Raw genomic sequence first — 12,343 nt, 5'->3', positions numbered from 1 at the left:
ATGCCACTGGACTCGCCACCAGACTTTGTTTTCATTTGTCCTTGCCAAAATATATTACTGTATTGAATCATGACATCCTTAAATAGCACCACAGTGGGTTTGAAATGCATCTTGAGCACACAAAATATTCATTTTACAAGATGCTAAAAACGGTCAAAAACCAAGGACTGAATCTTGTGGTACGTCACATAAGAATCACAATCAGCGAGCCTGAACGGTTCGGAGTTCAAAACAATTTCCCCTGATGGGAAATCATGTCAAAATAAATGATGCAATCCACAAATAATATATTTAACACTTATATGAGTACAAAAATAAGTTCACAGCCGAATGAGGAGGGGGGGTGGTTGAAGTTGTGTTTAGTTATGAAAATCCATTGATCAGCCTCCACAGAGGAGGCACCAGCTCAGGGGTCACATGGAGGAAAATCTATTCCGACATGGGCCGGACGGGCAAAATCATGGCATAATAACTTTAAAATACAACTATGACAACTTCAGATTGTTTTCTTTGTTTTACTTTGGGCAAAAATAGTAAAAGTACATTCTGAATTAATAAAAACTCTTCAAGGTATCAACTACCTAATTTGTCATTTCCACATATTAATCCTGTGCTAACTCCACAAACCATAAAAACTGAGGTAGCAACTATTCAAGAAAGTTGAGTTACTCCCTGCCTTCTAGGCATCACTGTGTATCGATAGACACATAAAAGTTGTGCAATGTGTGAACAATTTCAACAAACCTAAAATAACTTAAAAGACTGACTGTCAGAATAATTGTATCTAAGTTATCACAAAACTTTGTGTTTCAATGAGTTCCCGGGGAGCAGACAAAAGATGTCTTTGATCCTACCAAGCAAAAGGCTTGTACAACTCCACTGTGTAGGATGGGAAGCGACATGAAGGTGTCGGTTTCTTTGATGTATTGTAAACCACAGGAAGATTTTGTCTTGACCCGAGATCTACAAAGCAAAGAGGAAGCAGCACCTTTTATTTGAACTGTTTTGTGACCAAAGGCAGCGGCTGTTTACGACCCCCTTCCTTTAGAAACAGCTGTTGCCATGTAATCAGGGAAAGTCCAAATAAAAGAGGAGGCGTACCATCTTTCGTCAGAGCGTGGTGGGAGACTGTACAAGAGTACAGCCCAGACGTTTCTCCTCAATTGAGCTAAATTGTATTATGTCTCTGTTTAATTCCTTGCTTTACTGTCTGTTTAATAGATGTCATCAGTGTTTGAACCTGACAGAAATCCTTTTATAGTCCGAAAAATACGGTAAATTTACCCAAAGTGCTTTGCGCAACTCCGCTCTGTAGTCAATGAGCTCTTAATTTTTGGCTATCCTCTTGTTGTGGGGCAGACTGGCTTGTACATGCACATGCATCCTCTGCTGTTGCCATTTCTAATACAAAGTAGCCTGAAGTTCAAACTTAATCCGTCAAAAGACTCGCTAAGGAAGCGCTAAAAACTACGACAAAGATGGCGGGGAGAAGATAAGTGGAGGCACGTGAATAAGACATCCTGAAGAGACGGTCAGAAAGTGGCTTGAAGATGGTCTGTAAAAAATAATCTATGCAACTTTTTGACCAAAGAACCACCATTACATGTTATGTAGACCACAAGGAAGTGTTTTACACGTAGAAAGAAAAAAATCATAATTTCTGGTTCAATGGTTATCATTAGAGATGTCCGATAATAGCTTTTTTGCCGATATTCCGATATTGTCCAACTCTTAATTACCGATTCCGATATCAACCGATACCGATATATACAGTCGTGGAATTAACACATTATAATGCCTAATTTTGTTGTGATGCCCCACTGGATGCATTAAACAATGTAACAAGGTTTTCCAAAATAAATCAACTCAAGTTATGGAAAAAAATGCCAACATGGCACTGCCATATTTATTATTGAAGTCACAAAGTGCATTATTCTTTGTAACATGCCTCAAAACAGCAGCTTGGAATTTGGGACATGCTCTCCCTGAGAGAGCATGAGGAGGTTGAGGGGGGTGTTAGGGGATAGCGGGGGGTGTATATTGTAGCGTCCCGGAAGAGTTAGTGCTGCAAGGGGTTCTGGGTATATGTTCTGTTGTGTTTATATTGTGTTACGGTGCGGATGTTCTCCCGAAATGTGTTTGTCATTCTTGTTTGGTGTGGGTTCACAGTGTGGCGCATATTTGTAACAGTGTTAAAGTTGTTTATACGGCCGCCCTCAGTGTGACCTGTATGGCTGTTGACCAAGTATGCTTTGCATTCAATTGTGTGTGTGAAAAGCTGTAGATATTATGTGATTGGGCCGGCACGCAAAGGCAGTGCCTTTAAGGTTAATTGGCGCTCTGTACTCCTCCCTACGTCCGTGTACACAGCGGCGTTTTAAAAAGTCATACATTTTACTTTTTGAAACCGATACCGATAAACTTGAAACCGATACCGATAATTTCCGATTTTACATTTTAAAGCATTTATCGGACGATAATATCAGCAGTCCGACATTATCGGACATCTCTAGTTATCATCACTCTTTATTGTCTGTGGTAGCGTCATTAAAAAAAGCAAACCACTTTAGACTACAAGGGGTGGTATAGCTCGGTTGGTAGAGCAACTTGAGAGTTCCTGGTTCGATCCCCGCTTCCGCCATCGTAGTCACTGCCGTTGTGTCCTTGGGCAAGACACTTTACCCACCTGTTCCCAGTGCCACCCACACTGGTTTAAATGTAACTTAGATATTGGGTTTCACTATGTAAAAGCGCTTTGAGACACTAGAGAAAAGCGCTATATAAATATAATTCACTTCACAAACATCACACAATTGATCGAAATTCAAAGTTTTGTTTGACTTTTTGAGGCATATTTTTCCAGAACATTAGTGGTCAAACTCTAAATGGAACCACTTTCCGAGATTGCACTGTACTTAAAATAAAAGCTTGTGCTACCTAAATGCCAAATACCTGTCTTTATAAAAATAAAAAAAAGTCTCATTCCTCAGGAGGAAAATGCACTTTGGAGCAGAGAAGTGAAAGAATGTGGAAAGATTTTTAATCTTCTGATAAGACACACACACACACACACATGAGAAGGCGGGTGAGGAGTGAGGGAGTAGAGTGTGAGCAAGCATGACAATATGGCAAGATGAAATTGGACAAACAGACGGAGGGAGGGAAAGATGGTGAGACAAAAAAAAAAAAAAAGAGGTGGTGGAAGGGAGTGCGAGATGGGCAGGGAGGTATAAAACGAGGGAGGGAGTCGTATAAGAGAGGCAGCAGCCATCGAGGGAGAGGTGACCGAGTAGATCATCCTCCTCTCCTCTGCCAGCCTCATCATGTTCATGCTGCAGATGTTGACTGTTATTTCTCTGACTGTTCTCCTCCTGGCATCGGTGCAAGGTAAGTGCTCACTCTATGTGTGTGTTGCATGCACCCTGCAATGTGGACAGTGTGGCCACAAGAGCAATGACGAAGCTGGAAATAGGGGAGCACGAGCAGCAGCACAGTGGGAGGGATGTAAACAAGAGGGGCTCACGTGAGGGAGGACGGACGGACAGACGGGCGTCTGAAAAAAACGCCACGACCATCGACACCAGGCGAGAGTGTGATGGTGTCGCCTCGTCTCCGTTGCTCGCGGCATGTGTGACTCGCGCCTGAGCTCCGAATTCCCAATACGTGGCGTAGCGAGGCAGCACTGCCCTATTTTGTGGCTCACTGTTGTTGGGAGTCACACTTGGATTGTTTTGATGGAAGCCTCACACACACGCAACACATGCACACGTTGAAAGGCAGCAGCAGATCACAGTGGGATACCATTGTACTTCTACAGTGTCTACCTGTGCAAGGAAGTGTGTGATTCGCACCCTCACATGCACATACTATAACACTTGCTACCTTCAAAAGTAGCTGGCAATACTTCACCTTGCTGGGATTACAGTATTGATCATTTACAGTATAATCACAGCTGCTGGGTTAAACTTTCATATGACATTTTTACTTCAGTAGCTTAGTTAAACTTGCAGCTAATGAAAGTGCAACTGAAAGAAAGCAGTAGAATGTGTGTTTCCCACACATTCATTTATTTGTGGCGGCCCGCCACGAAAGAATTACGTCCGCCACAAATAAATAAAAAAATTAAAAAAAAAAAAAAGTATTTATTTATTTATTTATTTTTTGTCCTGTCCAGCTTCTCAGGCAAATCATATAGTTGATGTAGATGCCCATATAGGCTGTTCAGATTTACTTTACAAAAGAGAAGTGTAGGATACTTCTCTTGTTGCCTTATTTGTATTTGACCACTACTGTTTTCTGTTTATTTGTTACTGACTGTGGCAGGACACCTCTGCCTCTGTTTCACTTTATGTTGCTGGTAAATAATATGGTTGTAGTAGTAGGCTAAAGTTAAATTATTTAGTATGCACTAATTAAAGGGGCAGAGTTTTAAGAGACATTTTAGCTTTTATATTTTATAAGATATATTTTTTGTAAGAACCACAATTAATAAATATATTTCAGTGAATAACTTATTGTTCAAACCTGTATATAAATATGTACATAAAGTGTTGTAATTATATTGTAAAATCGAAGGATGGACGTTTAAAACGAAACAGTTATTATTAATTAGTAAGTATACATTTTTTGAGCCTTTTTAAAAAAAATAATATCATTGTAGTGAATTATGCAAATTACTCGATGATGTCATGTGACCACGCCCATAGCCACGCCCCCACCACCACAGGTATCTTGGCAGTTTATGGGAAACACTGTAATGGTTGTTGGTTTCATAACTTAACGCCCTGAAAGTCTAACATCAGTGTTTCCCATTTGGGTAGGTACCATTCACATTTGATTCGATACGGTACCGATTCCTGGTAGGTGGGAATCGATACTAGTACCCTACAGCAGTGTTTTTCTACCACTGTGCCACGCACGTGAGATACAGTCTGGTGTGCCGTGGGAGATTATGTAATTTCACCTATTTGGGTTAAAAATATTTTTTGCAAGCCAGTAATTATAGTCTGCAAAAGATGTGTTGTTGTTGAGTGACGGTGCTGTGTAGAGCTCGGCAGAGTAACCATGTTATACTTTTCCATATCAGTAGGTGGCAGCCGGTAGCTAATTGCTTTGTAGATGTCGGAAACAGCGGGAGGCAGCGTGCAGGTAAAAAGGTATTTAATGCTTAAACCAAAAATAAACAAAAGGTGAGTGCCCTTAAGAAAAGGCATTGAAGCTTAGAGGCTTACTGAAAGCCACTACTAGCGACCACGCAGTCTGATAGTTTATATATCAATGATGAAATCTTAATATTGCAACACATGCCAATACGGCCGGGTTAACTTATAAAGTGCAATTTTAAATTTCCCGGGGAACTTCCGGTTGAAAACGTCTATGTATGATGACGTTTGCGCGTGACGTCGATGGTTGAAGCGGAAGTATTCGGACACATTGTATCACAATACAAACAGCTCTGTTTTCATCGCAAAATTCCACAGCATTTTGGACATCTGTGTTGGTGAATCTTTTGCAATTTGTTTAATGAACAATGAAGACTGCAAAGAAGAAAGTTGTAGGTGGGATCGGTGTATTAGCGGCTGGCTGCAGCAACACAATCAGGAGGACTTTGAGTTGGATAGCAGACGCGCTATCCGACGCTAGCCGCCGACCGCATCGATGATCGGGTGAAGTCCTTCATCGCGCCGTCGATCGCTGGAACGCAGGTGAGCACGGGTGTTGATGAGCAGATGAGGGCTGGCGTAGGTGGAGCCCTAATGTTTTTATCATAGCTCTGACGAGGTGCCGTAGCTAAGTTAGCTTCAATGGCGTTGTTAGCAACAGCATTGCTAGGCTTCGACAGGCGGCACAGCATTAACCGTGTGGTTACAGGTCCAGTGTTTGGTTCGGTGTCTCCTGATAGTAGTATTGTTGATCTTCAGTCTATCCTTCCAGTCAGGGGTTTATTTCTTTTGTTTCTATCTGCATTTAAGCACGATGCTATCACGTTAGCTCCGTAGCTAAAGTGCTTCACCGATGTATTGTCGTGGAGATAAAAGTCACTGTGAATGTCCATTTCGCGTTCTCGACTCTCATTTTCAAGAGGATATAGTATCCGAGGTGGTTTAAAATACAAATCCATGATCCACAATAGAAAAAGGAGAAAGTGTGGAATCCAATAAGCCCTTTTACCTAAGTTACGGTCAGAGCGAAAAAAGATACGTCCTGCACTGCACTCTAGTCCTTCACTCTCACGTTCCTCATCCACAAATCTTTCATCCTCGCTCAAATTAATGGGGTAATCGTGGTTTTCTCTGTCCGAATCGCTCTCGCTGCTGGTGTAAACAATGGGGAAATGTGAGGAGCCTTTCAACCTGCGACGTCACGCTACTTCCGGTACAGGCAAGGTTTTTTTTTATCAGCGACCAAAAGTTGCAAACTTTATCGTGGATGTTCTCTACTAAATCCTTTCAGCAAAAATATGGCAATATCGCGAAATGATCAAGTATGACACATAGAATGGATCTGCTATCCCCGTTTAAATAAAAAAAAAAATCATTTCAGTAGGCCTTTAAGGAAGGCTATGCAGAACGAAACTAGAACTGAACTGGCTACAAAGTAAACAAAAACAGAATGCTGGACGACAGCATAGACTTACTGTGGAGCAAAGACGGCGTCCACAATGTACATCCGAACATGACATGACAATCAGCAGTGTCCCCACAAAGAAGGATAAAAACAACTGAAATATTCTTGATTGCTAAAACAAAGTAGATGTGGGAAATATCGCTCAAAGGAAGACATGAAACTGCTACGGGAAAATACAAAAAAAAAGAGGAAAAGCCACCAAAATAGGAGCGCAAGACAAGAACTAAAATACTTCACACAGGAAAACAGCAAAAAAACTCCACACAGGAAAACAGCAAAAAACTCCAAATAAGTCAGGGTGTGTGATGTGACAGGTGGTGACAGTACACCTACTTTGAGACAAGAGCTATAGTCATGCATGCTTGGTTATGGTTTAAAGTCATAACCAACAATTGCGACGACTTTTTGCTGTCAACTGAGTTTGTTTTTTAATGATTTCTGCTGGTGGTGTGCCTCCGGATTTTTTCAACGCAAAAAATGTGCCCCTTGGCTCAAAAAAGGTTGAAAAACACTGCTCTTTTTCGGTACTTTTGTGTGTGTTTAAATGGTAATCAATGTTAATTTGTCTAATAACACAATCGTACTTGTTTTTAATCAACATTTAATACACTTTTATTATTTACTATTATTACTATTTACTATTATACCATTTATTATTATTTGTATTTATTTATTTATTACACTGTTTTTATGTAACATTTAAAGGGGTCCGATCATGATTTGTTTTTACATTTAAAACACTTCCTTGTGGTCTGCATAAAATGTAATGGTGGTTCTTTTGACAGAAATGTGCATGGATTATGTTTTACAGGCCGTTTTCACGGGCCATCTGTGGTCTTTGACTCCTTTGTCATTGGCCCTGGGCACATTACAAAAAAAAAACATGCGCGAAAAATAGAAAAAAAACACAAGAAGCACAATGAGAAAAAAACAAAATGTTGACATCAGCTGGCTTGAAAAGGTTGGTGACCACTGGAATGCAGCGTTGGACTACAAGCCATTCGGGTCAAAATCTACCATAAATGGATTTCCACTGACGTCACACCAGGGCCAAACTCCGAATGGCTGGTGTGGAGGAAGTATGAAGGAAGGCAAGATAACCCTAACCCTGGTTTTATGAACATCTTTGTAGTGACGCCACGGTTTGATTTCAAATTTTCGGGACTTATACATATCCCAAATACACAACAGCAGGTACCAATAAATTAAGTTACTAATAAGTTAACAAGCCATTAAGGTTAATGTGCCAGTCTTGTCTTTTGTTGAGCCACACAAAATGTTTATACCGTAAATATAAGTAAGCTGTTTAATTATAACGTGCATCTTAGTTGTAATTTTAGTTACAACATTTGGAGTTGTTGAAATCACCATGTAAAATTGCTAATGCTAAGCTGTAGCATATTTATGGTATATCCAATGGAAATTTGCATTTAGCTAATACATAAAAAAAAAAAACATGGAGCCTTAGTTTTAAACACTTTCTATCAGGCATGCTTGCTCCGTTGGCATGGACAATTGCAACATTATCCAGAGGCAGTACACTTCGAGTTTGCCTGCCAAATGCTTGAGCCGGTGCCAACTCAAAAGTCTGCAACCGAACGTGAGGTCATGTGCAACAAAGGTATCAAAATATGGTACCGTTTGATTTTACGTGAATCTGTGCGCAGTAGTACTGACTGAATTGGGCCGTTACGTATAAAAGTACCACATTTGGTACCCATCCCTGGTTTCCCTTAACACTTATCTGTTTGTGGCAGCCCACCACAGATGAATATCTGTTGGACCTCACTTATAGACACATTATAATTGGACTTGTCGTTACAACATCGTAACACCGCTTGTTAAAACACCTTAACGCCTGCCTGGTATGCCAGAGAATAAGAAGACTCGTGTAGCAACATTGTCGCTACATTTAGCAAATATTCCGACCCCTTTAGATACTCTTTTTTTTTTTTATAAAGTATCTAGCATCGAATCTAGCAGCTTTTTCTGCTCTTATTGGACACTTTGCGATGTATTGCTCTTCTCAACGAGCAGCGGGTCTTGCTGTGAACCCCCAAACTCCCCATCTATATATGCAGATGCTCCTCAAGAGAATGAGGTAAATGCAGAGACTAATTTCACTGTACATTGTACAGTATTTTTCCAAAAATGGGTCTTGAAAAAGAGGGGTTGTCTTATATTTAGAGGAGTCTCATAATCGGGTCATGCCACTTCTCAGATAGAAGCTTCCATTTTCAATGATAATATAATTAAATAATAATAATAATAATAATAATAATAATTAGAGATGTCCGATAATATCAGACTGCCAATATTATCGGCCGATAAATGCTTTAAAATGAAATATCGGAAATTATCCGTATCGGTTTCAAAATTATCGGTATCAGTTTCAAAAAGTCAAATTTATGACTTTTTAAAACGCCGCTGTGTACACGGACGTAGGAAGAAGTACAGACCGCCATTAAACCTTAAAGGCACTGCCTTTGCGTGCCGGTCCAGTCACATAATATCTACGGCTTTACACACACACAAGCGAATGCAAGGCATACTTGGTCAACAGCCATACAGGTCACACTGAGGGTCATAATATCTACGGCTTTACACACACACAAGCGAATGCAAAGCATACTTGGTCAACAGCCATACAGGTCACACTGAGGGTGGCCGAATAAACAACTGTTACAAATATGCGCCACACTGTGAACCCACACCAAACAAGAATGACAAACACATTTCAGGAGAACATCCGCACCGTAACACAACATAAACACAACAGAACAAATACCCAGAACCTCTTGCAGCACCAACTCTTCCGGGACGCTACAATATACACCCCCCGCTACCCCCAACCCCGCCCACCTCAACCTCCTCATGCTCTCTCAGGGAGAGCATGTCCCAAATTCCAAGCTGCTGTTTTGAGGCATGTTGAAAAAAAGAATGCACTTTGTGACTTCAATAATAAATATGGCAGTGCAATGTTGGCATTTTTTTCCATAACTTGAGTTGATTTGTTTTGGAAAACCTTGTTACATTCTTTAATGCATCCAGCGGGGCATCACAACAAAATTAGGCATAATAATGTGTTAATTCCACGACTGTATATATCGGTATCGGTTGATATCGGAATTGGTAATTAAGAGTTGGACAATATCGGACTATTGGATATCGGCAAAAAAGCCATTATCGGACATCTCTAATAATAATAATAATAACCAAAATAAAAATATAATTAAAGGGCCAATTTTAGTGTTGCCAATCAACCTATCCCCAGGTGCATGTTTTTGGAGGTGGGAGGAAGCCGGAGTACCCGGAGGGAACCCACCCAAATCATAGAGAAGTTTCTTTAACACAAAAATGATGACTAAAGTGGTGAAGCTATATTTTCATTGTAACTTAATTTTTTTTTGACAGTTTAGTTGATAAACATATTCACTATTAATTTTCTTGATTTCACCACAACAAGAAAAAAAAGTATGTTTTTTATGAGTCCCTATATAATGGTTTATCAGGTTAGTATTTATTTTTCTAACTAGCCTGATGTGTTAAATAATCGTTGTGATTGACACATGGTTTCATATATATTAATTATACATCCATCATATTAATATTATATGTATATATATATATATACAGTATATATAAAGTATAGGCCAGGGGTGTCAAACTCATTTTAGCTCAGGGGCCGCATGGAGGAAAATCTGTGCACACGCGGACTATGAAAATCATAGCATTAAAACTAAAATATAAAGACAACTTCAGATTGTTTTCTTTGTCTTACTTTGGCAAAAATAGAATTAACACATTCTGAAAATATTACAATAAAAATATAGAAAAAAAAGTTTAGATCCATGAAGGAAAGAAGAAAGTGAATGAATGTTTAGAACTGAATACATTTACATATGCATAAAAATGTGTTTTCTTTTGTATTATTTTTCTTAATGAATTAAGTAACGTTTATGACAACCTTTTTCCAAAATACAATATAGAATGTGAGATATAACAGGATAATGCATACATTTATCATTTGTTTTCAAAACGGTTACATAAAAGTGGGAACCCCAAAATGTACTGTGGAACCCCATTTTTATGACTTGATGGGGTCCCTGGGACCCCATTTTGAAAATTCCTAATGCCAACACTGATGGAATATTGGTGCGTGCAAAACAGCAGCAGGCGGCTGTGGCCTGCGGGCCGCTTCTAATACTAGTCAAATATAGAGATGTCCGATAATATCGGACTGCCGATATTAATCGGCCGATAAATGCTTTAAAATGTAATATCGGAAATTATCGGTGTTGGTTTCAAAAAGTAAAATTTATGGCTTTTCAAAACGCAGCTGTGTACACGGACGTAGGGAGAAGTACAGAGCGCCAATAAACCTTAAAGGCACTGCCTTTGCATGCCGACCCAGTCACATAATATCTACGGCTTTTCACACACACAAGGGAATGCAAGGCATACTTGGTCAACAGCCATACAGGTCACACTGAGGGTGACCGTATAAACAACTTTAACACTGTTACAAATATGCGCCACACTGTGAACCCACACCAAACAAGAATGACAAACACATTTCGGGAGAACGTCCGCACCGTAACACAACATAAACACAACAGAACAAATACCCAGAACCCCTTGCAGCACTAACTCTTCCGGGACGCTACAATATACACCCCCCGCTACCCCCTAACACCCCCCCAACCTCAACCTCCTCATGCTCTCTCAGGGAGAGCATGTCCCAAATCCCAAGCTGCTGTTTTGAGGCATGTTAAAAAAAAGAATGCACTTTGTGACTTCAATAATAAATATGGCAGTGCCATGTTGGCATTTTTTTCCATAACTTGAGTTGATTTGTTTTGGAAAACCTTGTTACATTGTTTAATGCATCCAGCGGGGCATCACAACAAAATTAGGCATAATAATGTGTTAATTCCACGACTGTATATATCGGTATCGGTTGATATCGGAATCCGTAATTAAGAGTTGGACAATATCGGAATATCGGATATCGGCAAAAAAGCCATTATCGGACATCTCTAGTCAAATATCATCCCGGGGGCCACAGATAATTCATTCGTGGGCTGGATCTGGCCCGCGGGCCTTGACTTTGATACATAGGGTATAGGCTATGTATATTGCTACTTTACATGCTTTCGGCCCCTGGCCAAATTTTTTTAGCCCAATGCGGGCCCCAGGTCAAAAAGTTTGGACACCCTTGATTTAGAGTAAAATATATATTCTGTATAGTTTTATAGAATGTTGCCTTGTACTCTCTGCAGTTGAGTAGAATAACAGTCCACTGTATGAGGAAATATTCTCATAATTTTTTGGTGGAAAAATGACTTTTGCATTGTCGCTCACCTCTCTTTCCCTGACGCCGCCATTTCCCGCTTGTGGTTTCCAGGTAAAGGTGTGCAGATGCAGCGGGATGTGCAGTGCTGCATGTTGTACTCCCACGGCAAGGTGCGCACCAAGGACGTGCTGCGGTTTGAGGTGCAGACAGAAGGACCAGACTGCAGCATACAAGCCATCATGCAAGTATTCCAACTATCCACTCTTGGAGCTGAACAGACACAAGCAGACGTGGAAAATATAACTCTGGTGGCACAGAGCCGCGGGGCCGACAGCCATTGTCATGTTTCCAGGTCATGTTGTTCCGGCGGCGGCCTTGGAGGCGTAATCCCCGGGGGGAGACAGAAAGGAAATACGCAGG

The 12,343-nt window shown here is 40.4% G+C and overlaps 1 protein-coding gene across 1 annotated transcript in view; it reads left to right on the top strand.

Moving 5' to 3' along the window:
• LOC133635102 (uncharacterized) overlaps nucleotides 1–12,343 on the top strand; it is a 46,005-nt gene that overhangs the window by 22,543 nt on the left and 11,119 nt on the right. The window contains exon 4 of the mRNA XM_062027872.1: nucleotides 12,035–12,164. Within this exon, the coding sequence (XP_061883856.1) occupies nucleotides 12,035–12,164 (130 nt within the window). The remainder of the gene's footprint in view (nucleotides 1–12,034; nucleotides 12,165–12,343) is intronic.

The sequence above is a fragment of the Entelurus aequoreus genome, linkage group LG19 (assembly GCF_033978785.1).
Source record: "Entelurus aequoreus isolate RoL-2023_Sb linkage group LG19, RoL_Eaeq_v1.1, whole genome shotgun sequence".
Classification (NCBI taxonomy): Eukaryota; Metazoa; Chordata; class Actinopteri; order Syngnathiformes; family Syngnathidae; genus Entelurus; species Entelurus aequoreus.
This window is presented reverse-complemented; position numbering and strand designations above follow the sequence as displayed.